Raw genomic sequence first — 19,059 nt, forward strand, 5'->3', positions numbered from 1 at the left:
ACGTGGCCTCAGAAGAAACCACACCTGTCCACACCTTGATCTTGGACTTCAAGCCTCCAGAACTGTAAGAAAATAAAATTCTGTTGCTGAAGCCACATGTGGTATTTTATTATGGCAGTCGTAGCAAACGAATACAGTCAGCAGTTAAATCCATGCTTAACCCTTGCTGGTTTATCTGGTTCCTGAGTGATAAGGTTTGGATCTGTGTCCCCAGCGAATCTCCTGTGAAATTGTAATCCCCAGTGTTGGAGGTGGGGCCTGGTGGGAGATGACTGGGTCATGGGGTTGGAGTCATCATGAATAGTTTAGCAGCCTCCCCCCTTGTATAGTGAGTGAGTTCTCACAAGATCTGGTTGTTTAAAAGTGTATGGTACCTCCCTCTGCGCACTCTCTTGCTCCTGTTCCTGCCATGTAAGACGCCTGCATTCCACCATGAGTAAAAGCTCCCTGAGGCCTCCCTAGAAGCAGATGCCGTTATGCTTCATGCATAGCCTGCAGAACTGTGAGCCAATTAAACCTCTTTTCTTTATGAATTACCCAGTTTCTTGGAAGTAACTAAAGTTTTTGATTTTACAGGCTCACAGGTGAAAGGGACTAGCCTTGTCTGAGATGAGACTTTGGACTTTTCAGTTAATGCTGGAAAGTTTTGGTATTCATCAAATTGTTGGATTAAGACCAATTGAAGTTATTCTTGAATAATACTGGGGTATAGATAAGAATAAAATCTGTATCTTATTTGATAAGGTTAGAAGAACAATACTTATAATATTTTAAAAACATGATTGCCAATGTATGAAAACTTATTTGATTTACATAAATATAACTGCAAGACTTTGAGGAACTCTTGGGAAGGCATGATAGTATTTTGAAATGTGAGAAAGACATGAGATTTGGGAAGGGCCAGGGGCCAAATGATATGGTTTGGATACGCGTACCCACCCAAATCTCATGCTGAATTGTAATCCCCAGTGCTGGAGGTGGGGCCTGGTGGGAGGTGACTGAATCATGGCAGTGGACTTCTCATGAACGGTTTGTCTCGATACCCCCTTGGAAATGCATAGTGAGTTCTCAAAAAATCTGGTTGTTTAAAAGTCTATGGCACCTCTGCCCTTGCCCCCTCTTCCTCCTGCTCTGGCCATACTCAGTGCTGGATCACCACTTTGCCTTCCACCGAAAGTAAAAGCTCCCTGAGCCTCCCTGGAAGCAGATGTTGCCATGCTTCCTGTATAACCTGTAGAATCCAGAGCTGTTAAACCTATTTTCTTTATAAATTACCCAGTCTCTGGTATTTCTTTATAACAATATGAGAATGGACTAGTACGCTGAGTTATGTCCCTTGATCAATGAAAATAGGAAAATGAACTGATTATCACTGGAGCAATGTAGCAAAGCTTTTCAATGCAAAGCTTCAAAGCTGGAGGATAAGGTGGGATACAGTAAAAGGTGTGCTCAGGGATAAAGAGATTAGGAACTCCTGAAGAGAGAATGGGAAAGAAATCCAAAAATGGTAAAAATGTGAAGGAGCTTCATTAAATAAATAGGGTTAGGTAATTCTTCAGATCAAATATATCTGACAGGTCCCAGTTTCTGGAATAAATTCTAAACTCATTAGTACCACAGGGAAGTTCCTCAACAGCTCAGCCCAACCTTATGCTTCATTTATACCAAATAACTACTGTCCCCTATCCTATCGCCACCCAAAGTGGACCACTCACCAGTCCATACCTTGCACTTTTGCCACTCTGAGATTTTGCTAATGCTGTTTCATGCATGCATTCATTCAATAAATATTTATAGCAAGGTGCTGAATATACAAAAGCTTATAAATGGACAATATCCCTGTGGAGTTCACAGTCCAGTTCCCTTAGCTTCCAGTATACAGTCCACACTGTGGCTCTGCCTAGTAAAATCCTATCTGTCCTCCACATTCAGTTATTGCTGAAAGATACTCCAAAACCTCAGTCAAAATGAATAGTTCTCTCCTTGGTGCTCCGACAGGTTTGTATTTCATTTTGGCATTCATATCACACTGAAATGTTATGTTTACTTACACATATTTCTATGAATGGATGGATCTGTGGATGTGTGAGTGTTTATCTTTCTCCAGACTATAATTTCCATTAGGGCACATTCATACTATTGTCACCTTTGAATTTCCCCCATCACACCTAACAGTGCTTTGCACATTCTTGATGCTCAATTAATATTTGCAAAATGTAAGTAATAGTATTAATTAATAATCACATAATAGGCTAAAATGCACTACTAAACACAAATATGAGACTCACCAAATCTAAGCCTATAAAACTCCAGTTTTAAAGTGTTTCCCCTGCAAAACACTGCTCCCATTCCTTCTGCACATATTCATGCTTTTTAGTTGAATTGCAACAAGCCCAGTTCATCATGTCTGAGCTCTGCCCTAGGAATTCATTTCTAGCAAGCTATTTGAAGAGTGTAGTTGTAGGCGACACTGATGAAGTCTCAAAAGGCAGCCAGGTGTGGTCTCTGTGGTATATGCAAAGATAACGGCCAGAAGGCTGGGCCTATACCTGCTGCTTGTTGAAATTGAAGATTAGTTTGGAGATTGATGTCACCACCATGAAACCATCTAGCTTTCCAGAAGGCATGCTGGCTTTCTTGGTTGTGCTTTTCTTCTTGTATGTGAACACATCAACAGCCTGATCCTGCTAAAGAAGCAGAACTGGTCAAGAACATTCAGGGACATTGGCAGTAACCAGTGTCTCCCTAATGCTGACTGGCAAAGGCTTCTCTCTTCATCAGACTTTTTGACATAGGTGTTGATTTTGCTCACACAGTAACCAACCCCCATAGCTCACACCTTGATTAAATTCTGAACTACTCTCTTTAGAAGGCTGATGACTGTGATTTAAATTTGGCCTTTCCATTGCCAGTAACAACAATGCCAAGTCACAAGTGAGAAAAGTTAGAGTCATTACCCTTGTAACCTCTAGCTACTAGTATTCTGGATATCAATTAATAGAGTTTACTAAAAGATTAAATACCATTTCCACAGATTCCAGTCTATTCTTATTTCCCCATGTATTAGTGTTCTATAGACTTTTTAAAATGTATTCCCACTCCAGGCTGGCCAAATTGATGACACACTTGTCTCCAACACACATCTTCAGGGGTCAGCCACACCATCACCACCTCCATGAAAATCTTCCTTCCTGTCATACTAGATGCCCAGTCCATGAACCATGCAGACAGGTCCCCACAGCTACTCATCCTACTTACCACAGTCAATGTAAACCCTACTGATTGAGCGGTTATTGCCACAAGTTCCTGAGGGCACAGGCTGCTAAGTCTTACTTTTTTTTTTTTAATAAAAATCTCTAAGACATACCCACTCACTATACCATACCTACTTTTCACCAACAGAGAAACAGGCAGTTGCCAAATCTTATAAAGCAATATTTCTTGGAGAAATTGCAGTTATGAGAACCATGGGCTCTGAGGTCAGTACATGTGGCCTTCAAACGAAATTTTCTAATTATGTGACTTTGTGTAAGTTACTTAAGCTCTTTAAGCCTCGTTTTCCTTGTGTATGAAACAGGAATGGGAAAAACAATCTCTACCTTAAGAGCTTGCTTTGAGGATTGAATGAAATACTGTGGTGAAGCGCTCTTCACAAATGATAATAAATATAAACTCACTACTGTTTCTGTGACTTGACATATTTCAAGGCTGTTTCCTTATGTTATTAATATAGCTGACGAGACCACCAACAGCACGAAGCTTCTCCCAACTTCTGCAAGTCTTATTTAAAAAGTGAATCTAGGTGTGAATGGAAAACAATATTTTACTTTTCTAAATTCCACAGAGAGAAGGAGGGATGTGGTTCAAGCAAGCAGAGAAGTCCGCTCCAGAAGTGAAAAGGAATGGCAGACATATCTGTAACTAATTAACATATAGCCAAACGAAGAAGAAGTCTAATTATTACAATCAATGAAATCAAAACACGATGAAAAGGTTTTCAGAATAAAGCTTCAGTTCACTATTATAGGAGCTCTTGCTTTTACAATTTGCCTGCTTTCAAAAAACAAACAAACAAACAAAAACAAAAAAACCATTACTCTTTCCCTTTCCCCCCAAATCACTGTTACTATAATTTATCATGCTCATCCAAAACCAGCTATGTTAGAGATGATCAAGAACATCACACTGGCTGTCGGAGAGCAGGTCAAGTGGGTCATGCCACAGTGTTTGGAGAAGTGATCAGAAGAAGAGCAGAAGAGTCAATTCGCCACCTTTTTCAAGGTAAGAATATCAACATGAAGGATCACATTAACAGAGAGAGAAATACACTAGCCCAAACTGCTATGCCAAAAAGTGGCAGTAAAATCCCTGACTTAAAATGACACTGCAATAAAACTGAAAAGTTAATGTCACCAACCTAACTCTGACTCTCTACCACCTCTCTATAATGAAGTAGGTCTCAAAGAGTAAATTCCTCGCATACTCTCTAGCTCAACTCTAATCTATAATGGGTTCAATATGAATATCCTGATTTTTGCTCCTACTGTACAAGCCTAAGCAAGCCAGAGATAGAGTGAGTTTGTGTGATCCCAGGCAGCAACTATCCCATCCTTTCTACAGATGCCTGTAAATGACAGAGACTATAAGACCAGCTGTGTGGGTAATTAACAAATTAGCAAATTATCGGTTTCTACTTTCACGTTTCACATTTTGCCCCTTAACCTGATCCTGAAGGAAGCAAGTCCTAAGAATTACTCCACGGATTTTTATGTGAAATATTTTCTCTTCATAAAGCTCATCTTTAGTTTTATTACTTTCTGGCCATGAAAATACTGCTGCTGCTTAACACAGTACTATTTTTGTCAATCAAGAACTTCGCAGAGGAGCGTGTCTTAATATAGCAATGTTCCATTCTGTATTGATACATGGTTGTTTAAAGTGGCTATATCTTTATTGCATTATTGATGGTTACCTTGGAAAGTGTTGGGTGCATCCATTTCTGCAAACTTGCTGAGTTTAGCACCCAGTTGAGGTATGTTCTCCAGAAAATACGATTCCTGTACCCTGTTCTTAATCCTTGCTTCAATGACCTTTTAAAAAAATTCCACCTATTTGATGTTTCAATAAATGTTTAAATGTAAATCAAGGATTTGTTATAGTAATATTTCTTGTAGAATTTTCAATTTTCTTTGTTACACATTGGGTTGTTGTTTCTATGCAAAGCCCATGATTCAAATTAGAATGACTGTCATTTCAATTTCTTTTATAAGGGTTTTCAATTTGACATGGCATCTGGCAAGCAGCTCCTAAGTGTATATTTCACTAAAATGTCTGGGGTGGGGTGGGAGCAGGAAGTGAGTCGACTATGGGGGATTGAGGGAGAGGCGAGTAGAAAAGTGGAGGATGAAGAAGAAGAACAGAATTCCAGATCCTGGGAGCAATTTCCTGAACTACACTGAGGAAAATAAAAAAACCCTCTTTACTGTGAAAACAGTAAAATCAGTAGAGATTCAAGTTAACCCCTTGCCTCCTCACAGTCTCTGTCCCCTGGTTCAAAAACAGAATGTCTGCAAAAGCCAGAAAAGGAAACCTTTACCCACAACTATGTGGCTGTTGCCTTTTGAGCAACGGGGGTGCTGGTCCCCATGCCCCACTGCTATCACTGCCTCATGTACCTGTCTAGACAGAGACCGAAACTTCCAAAAAGTTATTGGCAGGCAATCAACTGTAATGATATCATGACAACAATCATCAAAGTGGTTACACAACTGAAGGTAAATGTCAAACATTCATCATGAAAGAAAAGATATACAATAGTGTAAAAGAATGTATAATGGTCTTGGAGTAAGATTATTATAAATTTCTCATCTCACACTCAGCTTTCTTTAAAAGCTATTGTTTCATTTTTTACTTCTTCTCAGTTATGTAAAAATAGTTTAAGACTAGGAAATCTGTTAATGTAATATTAATACATCACAATATTGGGCCCAGTTTAGAAAGCTCTTGATTATTTTTAAGTTGCCTGTAAGATGTTTCATAGGATTAAATATTCAATCCCAATAAAAACTCCTACAAAATTAGGAAAAGAAGGATGTTTTCCTTAATGCTTTTCCTTAATATAGTCATGAAAACTATGTTAAACTGATAGCCAGCAGCAAGATAATTGCAAAATACTTTCAGTATTTCCATTAAAATTGGGAAAATACAAGAATACTTAGTTGTCATTATTATTTAACACGGCTATGTAAATTCTAGCCAGTGCAATAACACTAGAAGAAAGAAATAAGAGCTATAATTCCTGTAAACTAGGAGATGAGACTATCGTGTGTGCAATTTTATAACAATAGAGCTTTACCTTATATCACATACTAAAATAAATTTAGACAGATTAGAAAGTTACATGTAAAAATGAAACCAAAATATTAATGGGAGATATGGGTGAAAATTAATGGATTTTGCACTAGAGAAAAGATTTGTAAAGATAAAAGCAAACACAAAAGAAGATCTGTTTTCTCTAATTAAATAAAGAAAACTAAAAGGCAAATGACAAATTGAGCAAATTTTTTTTAATGGCTGTGACAGTAAAAACAAGTTGTAGTTCCTGTTATTTAAAGAAGTTTTTAAAATTATGACAAGAACAACCACGTCTCCACAGAATGGCAAGGAAATGAACTAATAATTTAAGATAGGGTCTTCACACTGAGAATCATTTCACAATCATAAAGTTACGTATAACATCATAAATATTAGTCAGATGTTCTGTGTGATTACTGTGTGGCAGGCATTATATGAGGCCCTTTACATACTGCTTCACTGATTCCTCACAATAGCCTTAATAAGTAATATTACACCCATTTTATAGATGAGGCAATTCAGGTTTACAAAAACTAAACTTATTCAAGCAAACAGTAAAGAAAGAATTGACAATTCTGTCTGAGACTACACCCTCTCTATTTCTCCAGTTTGAAAGAAATAGCTAAAATATTACTGAAAAGGTAGAAAATACAAGAATTTTAAACTTCTGGACATCTAAAAAATACTCATAAAATTCTCTGGTAAGTTATATTCTTATGCTTGGGAAAATATTTGCAACATGTATGAAATAATAATTGTTTTCTTTAATCCATAGAGAGCTCTTGCAAAGCAACAAGATGTGGTCTAAGACCAGTAGAAGAAAGAAGCAAGTACCATGAACAGGCAATACATAAAAAGCCACAAATATAAAACTATGTGAACTGGTAATCTAAGAAATGTAATTCAAAGAATGATGAAATGCCACTTCTGAAACATGACATTTTCAAATAATAAAAAAATAATTATTAGTAACATGGGTAAGATTTCAGGCCAATAAGGATATGCTTAAATTAATTATGGTATTAACTTGAGACTGAATATGTATTAGTATTAAAATCATTTTTCGGAAGGGAAGGAGAATGGGAAAATGTTGGTTAAAGGGTATAAAATTTCAATTAGACAGGATGAGTAAGTTCTGGGATCTATTATACAGCATGGGAACTACAGTTAATAATAACGTGTTGTATACTTGAAAATTGCCAAGAGATTGTATCTCAAATGTTCTCATCATTACAATGTAAGTATGTGAGGTAATGGATAAGCTAGCTTGATTTAATCATCTTGCAATGTATACAAATATCAAAACATCACACTGCACACCAAAAATACATAGTTTTTATTTGTCAATTATATCTTAATAAAGCTAGGAGAAAATCATTTTTTAAATGACATCTGCTGACAAAAAAATAGCCTGACCCTTAACCATTTAGACTGTGATACTAGTTTTGTGTATTCTGACACGTAAATGATTTTTAAAGAAATATAGCATAATGTCACAAATTGTAATATAGGCCACTTAAAATTATCAATCTGTTTCACTGTTCTCCAGATTTTCTCAATACAATGTGTTTGCTTTTTAACAGAAATAGTTTTCGAATTTTGTTATAAACATAATGGTTTACTCACTATCAGTAAAGGCACTTAAAATCTATAAAGTTCTTGGCCAGGCACAGTGGCTCACACCTGTAATCCCAGTGCTTTGGGAGGCCCAGGCAGGTGGATCACCTGAGGTCAGAAGTTTGAGACCAGCCTGACAAACATGGTGAAACCGTCTCTACTAAAAATACAAAAATTAGCCAGGTGTGGTGGCGGCACCTGTAGTCCCAGCTACTTGGGAGGCTGAGGCAGGAGAATCGCTTGAACCTTGGAGGTAAAAGTTGCAGTGAGCCAAGATCACGCCAATGCACTCCAGCCTGGGCAACAGAGTGAGACTCTATCTCGAAAAAAGAAAAAAAATCTATAAAGTTATCTTAGAATTTTACAAAGCAACTTCGTAAGTATTATCCCATTTAATTCATACCACAGCTCTGTGAGGTAGATATTGGCACCACTATACGGAAACTTTTCTTAAAGGGAACACATTTCTCTGTATCTTGCAAGGACCAGGCAGAGGGAAGGGTCACTCCAGTTATAAGAATAAAGGAATCCTTAAAAAAAACCTTTTTATTATGAACATGTCCTGCCGACAATTTTAAACAATGTCAGTGATAAAACACTCCACCTTGAAAAATTTTTTGTTGGCCTAAATGCTAATTGCTGCATGTTAAGTTTTCATGGTTTGTATAAGCTTCAAATTAGCATCTTACTTGTCCTTTAATAAGCATTGTATTCTACATGGAAGTTAATTCAGAGGCCCCCAACCCACATACTTGGAAAAAAAGTACTTTTCAAGAGTAAGTTTTGTAAAGCTGCCCTGTCTCCCCCATGAGACTACATATTCTTGAGTTAAACAGTCAATTTGAAATAAACAATAACACCATGATCTGTAAAAATGAGCAAACAAAATTTGTGATACATTAATTCTTTTATTCTTATGTGACCACTTGAAGTTTTTATTTGTGTTGAAAAATTAAAACAGTGAAACAATACAAACTGCAAGGTGCAATACTTGAGTTTGGTAAATACAAATTCTATTTTGCAGATGAAATATTTTTACTAAATTTTAATACTTTAAAATGTATTCCTTTAATTATTAATTGCTTTAAAACTAAAGAATGAATGAGGACAATAATAATTACTGTGTATTATTACATGACTATTACTTAAAGTAAATTTTCATATAAAAGTGAAGGTATTAAAAAATGATGCATTTTGGGTATCAAATGCAGTAGGTATATCTCCAGTCTTATTATAGAGTTACGTTATATCCCAGGGGAAAAACATCTTTAAATTTGTCCAATCTGTGCATCACAACTTTGCTAAATAAAGAATACATGCCAATCGTTTTCCTTATCTTTCTGACACGTTCCAAATCAAGGAGGTCTTATTTGTTTGCATTTTTAACTTTATGAAAATGTAACAGTAAGATTTTAGAGAGCATCAGACCATTTATTTCAATTAGAAGCAGTAATGAAATCTCTTTAAACTATTAGATGTCACTTAGTCTTTATGTAAGACAGATTGTATGTTTAATTCTTTTTGGCGTGATCCACAGTTATTGGCCCTTAATAGCTTTTATATTGACTGAAAATGGGGACTCCCTCACTACTCCTCGCAGGCCTCCCCAAGTCCAAACCAGTGGCTGATCTGAAAGAACCTTTTTTCATAAAACTTAGAAAATCACTGATAAAAACCTTTCAACTCAATACTAGTAATAACAAGCCTTTTCCATAGCCAGAAATGCAATGTTGTTTCTAGTTCTGCACACGCTATAACCTTGAGAAGCTGTGTGCCATCAATTATGGTTCCCAGTGTACTTTAATCCACCCTGGACAGTGTTCTTTCAGCTGCAGGGTGTCTTCACCTCAAGTTAGGCCTTCTTTATTTCTGGAACCAACCCTGATCAAGTCCATGTCATCTGACTCACCTTACTTCAGGAAAATTAGTTTCAGAACATATTTCTGATGAATCTGAGCACTTGAACAGAATCTGAAGAGAATTGCATGTTTATCCATTTATAGAGTTCTGATTTCTATCTTATTTTTCATGGGTATGCCTTAGATAACTACTGAAGAACAGACAAAGTTCATGAGGGTAGCCTTAATATTGCCACCCCTGCCTTTAGCACCTTTTTTTCACTCAAGAGTGGGGAGGAAAGAATGAGCACAGCTATGATTACATTATGATTTGATAAGGTGGTAGACAGTAGAGGGCTTTCTAAGAACAGAAGGACCAGCAAATGCAGAGCCCTAAAAACACCATTACACTGTTCAAATCCTGATTATTCCATCGAGTTCCGCAGTTTACTGACATCCATGCACGATTTACCTAATTCTTCCCTTTTTGGGTCACAGACACCTTTACACTAAAATTCCGTCTGGAGAGACCATGACAGGTACCTTGCTCTTTGCAAATACATGGGGAATTGACTTTTGTGTTTTGAAAAGCATTTTGGAGGAATTTGCATATTTACAAACATGGATACCCACTAAGAGCATTTTTTAAGCGTTTTAAACTAGGGAAAAGGAGTATAAATATCATAAAATCTGAAAACCATTCTATAAGTCATACCAAAAAAAAAAACCTCATTATTTTGTTGCCAAGATTACGTTTTCCATTTCACACTTTACTGAATGTCATCACTCTTAACTGCCTGATTTGACTCCAAATTACTTTAGGTGTTTACCCCAAACCAGATCTATCTGATAAGAATGAAGGCTTGCCACCACTGGAGATACTCCAAAGAATGTTCTGAGACATCAGAGCTCTAGAAATGTTCCGAGAAACAGCAACCCAGAAACAGCAACACTGTGATCTTCCAAGTGACTGTTTTCAAGATTACTACCTAATTTTGAATATCTAAATTTTGAAATGTTTATATTTTAAAAAATCATTTTTGTTATTCCATCCTCCAGTACACAGGAATGAGTGGGTATCATTTCCACCAAAAATCTACCACTGATTTATCATCAAACACCCCTATCATTAGGAATAAGATCTGGGTCAGCAGACCCTTCTATACACAGCTGACACATGGCCACCATGATGGAGACTGAGATGTCCAAGCAAACCCACGTACAGAGGAGCTACCACAGGTGAGTGCTTACAGCCCGGCTGTTTATCTGGCAAATGTTTCTTTTTCGCTCAACACCTGTTAGTAAAGAACACCAGAAGCAGGTTACTTTCAGTTGGAAGGCCAGCAATACAGCTTCACTGTCCCACCTCAGGTACCTCACCTCTCCAGCGCTATGCCATGACTTAGCCAGCAGGAGCCTTGATTGCCCTTCTCTTCCACAAGACATCATTGCTGTCTATTACATTGATGACATTATGCTGTTTGGATCTAGTGACTGAAATGAAGCAGTTACTTTAGACTTACTTTGCATGTCAGAAGGTGGAAAATAAATCTGACAAAAAATCAGGGACTTTCTACCTCAGTAAAAACTGCAGGGGTCCAGTGACGTGGGGCAAATCAAGATATCCCTTCTAAGATGAAGAATAAGGTGTTGCATATGGCTTTTCCTATAACCAAGAAGGATGCATAATACCCAGTGAGCCTCTTTGAATTTTGAAAGCAACATATTCCTCATTTGGGTGTGCCACAGAAACCTATTTACTGAGTGACCCCAAAGCTACTAATTTTGACTAGAGCCAGAAAAAAAGAAGGTTCTGCAGCAGGTCCAGGCTGTCGTGCAAGCTGCTCTGCCACTTGGGCCATATGATCCGGCAGATCCAAAGGTACTTGAAGTAACAGTGGCAGACATGGATGCTGTTTAAAGCCTTTGCTGGGCCTTAGAGCTGACTCACAGTGCAGGCCTCTAGGGTTTCTGTGCAAGACCCTGACAGCACCTTAATCTTGGACTTAAAGCCTCCAGAACTGTAAAGAATACATTTCTATTGTTTTAAACATCTAGTTTGTGGAACATTTTATGGCAGTTCTAGGATACATAGAAATGTCGATCTAATAAGTTCATGAGTGTTAGCTCATCTCATCTCCATAACAACCCTATGTGGCAGTCACTAGTTTTGCCTATATTTCACAGAGGAGCCAACAGTGGCCTAGTATGGAGCAGAGCTGGGACTTGAACTGTGATATCTGGTTCTGAGCCTGTTGAGCTGAACCACTACACTACAGTGTCAGCAGAAAGCAGTACCATTCTTACTTAAATGAATTCCATGGGCTCCCATAGCTCACAGAAGCCATGTTTTCTTAGTCTGGGAGATGGGCACTGATATGATTCTCAGCACATTGCTCTTGAGGACAGGTATTAAGCATAGAAGAGTAGGTGACTTGGTGTATGATTTGAGGAATGCCTATAATACCTCTTAATAACTAATATTTCACAGTGACTAATTTATTTTGTTAATGGTGGTCAGCCATCTAGTCAAGCCTGGGCTTGCATGAGCCTGAGAATCAGCGGCTCCTTCAATTTTGTGTCCTTGGTGTCGTCTCACTTGCTTCACCCTAGTCCTAGTCTGGCCATGCTGCAGAAAGAGGTCTTCTTTTAAAATGTCCTACAGGAGTAGCATTTTCATTCCCAGTTCTTCTTCACTAACCCTTGAGGAATAAACATTTTGATTTGAAATTTCATCATTCATTACCTTTATTTGAGTTTTAATCAGAGTTGATTTTTTTAACATTTGAAATAAACACAAGTGCAACATTCTCCAATCCTTCATGTTTGCAGAAATAACATTCAACTTTGACATGGTGCAACTACTACATGTCAGGCATTGGATTAGGCCTCCACATACAAGCAGAGACCATGTCTGTCTAGTTCCTCGCAATCTTGATCTTAAAGCCTAGCACATGGCATGTGCTCAGTATTTGTTAAGTGGAAGGATGGATGGATAGATGGATAAATGGAGGAATGGATGGATGGATAAAAGGAAGGATAGATGAATGGAGAGATGGATGGGTAAATGAAAGGATGGATGGATGAATGGATGGATGGATAAAGGGAAGGAAGAATGGATGGATGAATAAATGGATGGATGGATGGATGAATGGATGGATGGATGGGAGACGAATGGATAAATGGAAGAACGGATGGATAGATTAATAAATCGATGGATGGATGAGTGGACAGGCAGTTGGTTGATGGTCCACTTATGTGGAAACTCCACAGGCAGTAAACAGTGAGGAGCACACAAAGGCAGATGTTCCCACACCATCAAAGCTCTTGTCTCCTTCCAGCCCCCACTTTTTTCCACAGTGTTCCAATCAGGCACTGAAAACAAAACAAAACAAAACAAAACAAAAACCTAGAAGGATATAGGTTGAGGATATTTGAGGACACTGATTGAGTTGGAGACAGTTGAAGTTTTCCAGCTTCCAATCTGTCCCTAGTAATGTCATGAGGGCAGAAGGAATTCTTGGGAGGAAGAATATTTATTGCCATTTCAGCTTCTGCCAACATGCAAGGCAAAACTCCAAAGGACACAAGCACATCTTTGCCAATCTCTCTCTCTCCTTTCTAAATATTTTACCCTGGCCCCAGTGACAGAAACCTTCCTACTACCTCTGTCTCTCCAAATCCCTTCATTCCAGGCCATCTCTCTAGAATATCCATAAATAGCCTTAGTATATGATGCTTGTTACTTCATAGAAGTCACACTAAGGGTATGAATGAAGATTAACACTCCTACAAAACTATTTAATAATGCTATACTAACTCAAACAATTTTAATTGGTAGATGTGGCAAGGAGCAAATTTTCAGTGAAAAAATCTAGACACCTCCCCCACACGATTTACCCTAGAGCCTGCCTTTTCCTTTGACAAATATATTTACAGCCCCATACCCTTCATATCTGCCACAGCCCTATAAGCACTGCCAGACATGATGGAATTCAACAAAATGTCATGCACAAATATGTGAATGGTGAGCATTCCTTCTGTGTGTGCGTACTTAGAATCCTATACATTCCATCATGTAATACTTATGACCATATCTAAACATTACATGATGGAATGTATAGGATTCCACTAGATCACAACATCGAACATTTCTATATTAATACAATGTTCTCCTTAAACCTCTAATCCGTCCATCTCCTCTCTCACTGGTATCGCTCAGTCAGAAAGAGAAATGAGAGCTCTTTGGTGTAATGACTCCAAAGGTCCCAGTCTCCTGACCCCTTCTTCTTCCTTCCCCTTGACCTGGAAGAGAAGCTCCCCGCCCACTGGAAGCAGAAGTGAATGCTCCCTTCACTTATGTGCCCTGGGCACAATTCCCTTGCACCTCCTCCAGGACTCTGGTCTCCTGGGTTGTCCCCCAACATCTCCTTTTCTCTGGCTACTTACCATTAACACTCAGACATACTCCAGATTCTCTCATCCTAAACACAAACAAACCCACAAAACCCTTCCCTTGACACAAAGTCTCCCTTCTTCCTCCAGCTGTAACCTTAGTTCTGTCTTCTCATCAAACTTGGTTTCAAAGTTGTGGGTCATCCCTGTCTGTACCCACTGTTCCCATCATCCAAATCTGCTGTGGCAAAGGTAACCGATGGCATGGTTACCACTTCCCATGAAGTGATTCTATTCTTGTCCTACCTGACCATTATCTGACTTCCAGACCTGTCCCTCCTCCTTGAAACATCACTGCTTCCAGTGGCTTCCAGAACACCACTTCCTCTTGCTTTCCACCTACCCTCTGCTTACCCTTGTCAGTCTCTCCATGCTATTTACCCTAGAGCTTCCCTTTTGCTTTGACAAGTCTGCTAGAAAATAAAATATACTTACAGCCTCCCTTAGAGCTTTCTCTTCCTCTGCACGTGTCTGAAATCCTGCTGTTCCCCAGGGCTCCTCCCTCTACTGCTCATCTGTAGTCACAGCTGCAGTGTGCCGTGTGTGATGTAGGGACATTCCACAGGCATCTCACACTCCATATGTTTCAACCTGAAGGCAATATCTTTCTCGCCCAAACTCGCTGTTCTCCTGGGTCTCCTACATCACAGCACAATCCTAAACCAGGAATCTGCGTGTCATTCAAACCCCTCTCCCCTCCCAACCTGTCATCCAAACAATCATTTAAGTTTTGTCAAGTCTACTTCCATTGATCCTGCCCTACTGTCATAAGTGGCCCATGCCACCAGCATCTCTCTCCTGATACTGCAACGATCTCCTAAGTGTTCGGCTTGCCTCTGGTCAGGATGTGTCAATAGCTCCCTTCTGCTCACAAGATACACTCCAAATTATTTAACATGACTTCTAGGCCACCCAAGACTAGCCGCCGCCTGCCTCTCCATCTCCTGCCACTTTCTCCAGGCACTCAGTGCTTTAACCAGACAGAATTCCTTGCCATTCTTGTTGATGCTAAACTTCCTCCCCTTCCTGGCCTTTGCACACACTGTTCTCTGCTGAGAACACTCTTCCCCTTAAGACCCTGCTCCTCTTCAGACTAAATCTGCTCAACCATCTGTACTCAGGCCATGGGTCAGTTCTGGAAAAACTGTGATGGTGCCCAATCCCTGCAAACTGGGTTGGATACACCTGTTCATGGTATCATATACTTCTCATCAAATCAGTCATCACACATTATCATTATTGTTCATTCCATTTTAAGTCTTCCCTACTGGATGCTAAGTTCCCAGAGGGCAGAGCTTTCATATCCTGCCAACCACAGCAACCTAGAGTCCAGCAGAAGGCCTGACATAGAGAAGCTTGGTAAAAAATTATTTTATCCCCATTTCACAAAGGTAGAAATCACAGCAGTCAGAGAAGCTACATACAGGGCAGAAGAGGAACTCTTCCAATGATGTTTGATTTCAAGCCTGGTGCTCTCTCTAAGCTCCTGTTTTTTCAAAGCTATAGACTTCCCTTTGGAAAACACAAGAAAATTTACTTTTTATTTATGTTTTAACTCACTAGTCCCTAAATCGCATAACCTTGACCATTACTGGATCAAATCCTTACTTTCCTCTGTAAGAGACTCACTCTCCCTATCTTGATAATCTTTGGCATAATTCACTTTCAAGCCATCTAAAAATCTCAGCAAAATACAAAATCATAGGCATCATCGATGCAAATGACTGCAAAGGAGATTGAAGCCCACTCCACCAAGCAGAATTCCAAATGTACATCAAAAATACGACACATTCTGGCCAGGTGTGGTGGCTCACTCTTGTAATCTCAGCACTCTGGGAGGCCAAGGCGGCTGGATCACCTGAGGCCAGGAGTTCAAGATGAGCCTGGTCAACATGGCGAAACCTAGCCTCTACTAAAAATATGAAAATTAGCTGGGCGTGGTGGCAGGTACCTGTAATCCCAGGTATTACTTGGGAGGCTGAGGCAGGAGAATCGCTTGAACCCAGGAGGCAGAAGTTGTAGTGAGATGAGACCTAGCACTGCACTCCATCCTGGGCAACAGAGTGAAACTCCATCTCAAACAAACAAACAAAATACTACACATTTTGATCATGATAAAGCCAAGGAAAGTGGAGAAATTAGAATGTGGATCACATAAGAAAAGAAAAAGTCCTAGCACTGCTCATGAAGAAACTAGCTACATCAGAAAACAAATTCTTCAATAATTTAAAATCCAAAACTTAAGAGGCAATGCACATGTAAGCAACAAATCCAGAATGATCAACATGATCTGGTACTAAACATGTGTAGGCTCAGCTTGCTATATATGTATATTAATTATATGTGTACATTAATTATATGTTAATGCCTATTTCATTGTGTGTTACTCTTTCTTACAATAAAGTTTGTCAGCGCCAGTTTTTTTGTGGTCCCCAAGTCAAGGATCAGTGAAGGAGATAATGAAAACACTTCTGTTTCTATTTTATTCTTCCATCAGTTTGAGGAGAATTAAATATGTATAGAAAGTGAATAGGAGCATATCTTTGTTATCAAGCATTATTGCTATGGGATTTATTTTAAAGCAAAGTTGACTGAAGTAATTCTTTATGTGGAAAGTAAATAGTATTGCAATGCAACTTGGCATTTTCTTATGTAAACTGCACTTATGCAAATGCACTACCATACTACCCACTGATCAAGGCAGGAGTCCACAGTTCAAAGCCTATGCGCTGACGTTTCATCATCCTTTCCAGCCTCTAAGTTTGATATGTAGGTCTGTCTTTGGCTCTTTAAGAATCAGAACTAAACTGTGTCAATTCAAGCTTACCCTTCTCACCTCCAGCCCACAGTGTCCCTGCTCTCCCCACCCCATTACACAGCACTTTTCCTGAAGAATAAGCAAGCTCTAGTGACACACTTTGCTTTCTGCATTCCTTTCTTGCCAGGACTTGAACTATGCCCTCACCAAGTGCCCAGGTACTCACATTCTCTCAGACTAAGCCCACCTTACTTCCTGGGATGCTAATAACATACATGTAACTGGGCTTTGATCTCCTTTGACCTGCTGTGTCCAGGACCAAGCCTTCATACTCATGACCAGATCTCTCTGTCCACACTAGACACACACGGAACGCCTACATACAGGCAACTGACTGGGAAAAGCGTTCTCTCCTTTCCTGTTTTGCGCACACATCGGTGGCACAGTCAGAGTGGGTAACCGGAACATGTGTTTAATTTGAAGCACTCTGTCCTCCTAACCTGCCTTCTTTGTATCCTCCTTAAAAAAACCAATTAACATGGTCAAGCAGGTTATCTGAATTGCCTATGGTACCTGCAAGGTAGTAGATAATATTAAACCCCTTATTCCCATCTACCTTAGGTATTGTTATCTACTCTTTACAAAGCTTTCCCTTGAACTTCCTTAAGTCCAGGCATTACGGCCTTTACTTAAGATTCTACAGCAATACTACCAGGGCCCAAGATGCCCACACAACACTGAGATTAACCACATTTCCTATTAGGGAGTTGGGTTTATGTGGCCCACCAGCTGAGTATCTTTGCCATCATTTTCTCTCTGGGCTCTTCTGATTTTTAAGCTGAGGTGCTCATATTCCTGTGCACCTTCCGCAACCCTGAGGGTTACCTGTGCTATCTACTTCTCCATCAAGTTAGGACCCTCTACTCTGACAGCCGCCCAAGCTAGAAACCTAAACCGAACAGATTCGCAGCTAGAAGCAGAGCTCTGGTGTGAAGTACAATTTTCTGTTAATTGCCCAGCTCCTACTCCACATTTCGGAACTTCCAGGTTCCTTTCCTGAGGCCCCCTGTGCAGAGGATTCCCCTTTAGTTCACTTGTCCTGGATCCTCCTCTCCCAAATGCAAGTTCACTCACACTTCCTGGAAGTCACAGTTGTACCTACTTAATCTTATCTGGTTTAATAAACCAAACTGGTGACAGTACAGACCTCTGAAGCACATCCTGTGACCCGATTATTTCCGATGTCCTTAGCACCTTATTGCCTCCAGTATACCTGAGTTTAGGAAATCATCTCAGGTGGACTGACACGTGCTTCCTTCACTTTTCCCCTTAAAATGCTCATGTGAATGGTAACGCTTCTCAAATTTGCAGCAGCGCTGGGATTTTTTATGGAATTGAGAAAGGCAGGGCCTGACTTCCCACTCTCTGAAGAGGTCACCGATTTCCCTTGGGAGTTTCTCAAGACTCAAAACAGGAAAAGAGAGAGAGAAAGGAAGGTAGAAAGCAATGTAGGTATTAACCATTTTTCTGGTACTCTTCAAACCCAAAACTATTACAGAGGGCATTAGGAATTCCCCTTGGCTACCAGGAAAAGCAGCGCGAGTCCGATTCCTGACAGGCAAGCACCAGAGACGATGTGGAGTTTTGGTCGTTAGTTTAGAGATAACATCTGGATGCGGGGGCTTGTCTTACCAACCACTGGAGACACCAGGAAGGAAGAAATAATGGGCTAATACAGAAAGAACACAGAAGAGGGTCCCAGATACCCAAAGCCTCCTGGCCTCTCCGTCGTCACCTGGAACGGGCTGCAAAGCCTTGGCACAGGCAGCTGGATCGTGTCCCCTCCCGCCGCACGCCTCGGGCCGCCCGGACGGCACCTTCTTACCTTGCGGGAGTACGGCGGCTTGCTCAGGTGGATGCCGTCACGGACGAGCTTATCCCTGATCATGATCTTCAGCTTCAGTTTGGGGTAGCTCACCAGCTCCCTGCTGCGGGGGGCGGTCGTGTGGCCGCGAGAGTCCCCGTGGGTGCCCTGGG

General features: G+C 39.9%; 1 protein-coding gene across 1 annotated transcript in view; it reads right to left on the minus strand.

The window, feature by feature from the left end:
• SAMD5 (sterile alpha motif domain containing 5) overlaps nt 1–19,059 on the minus strand; it is a 57,236-nt gene that overhangs the window by 37,801 nt on the left and 376 nt on the right. The window contains exon 2 of the mRNA XM_011959447.1: nt 18,908–19,054. Within this exon, the coding sequence (XP_011814837.1) occupies nt 18,908–19,054 (147 nt within the window). The remainder of the gene's footprint in view (nt 1–18,907; nt 19,055–19,059) is intronic.

This window comes from Colobus angolensis, unplaced genomic scaffold, assembly GCF_000951035.1.
Source record: "Colobus angolensis palliatus isolate OR3802 unplaced genomic scaffold, Cang.pa_1.0 Scaffold493, whole genome shotgun sequence".
NCBI classification, from domain to species: domain Eukaryota; kingdom Metazoa; phylum Chordata; class Mammalia; order Primates; family Cercopithecidae; genus Colobus; species Colobus angolensis.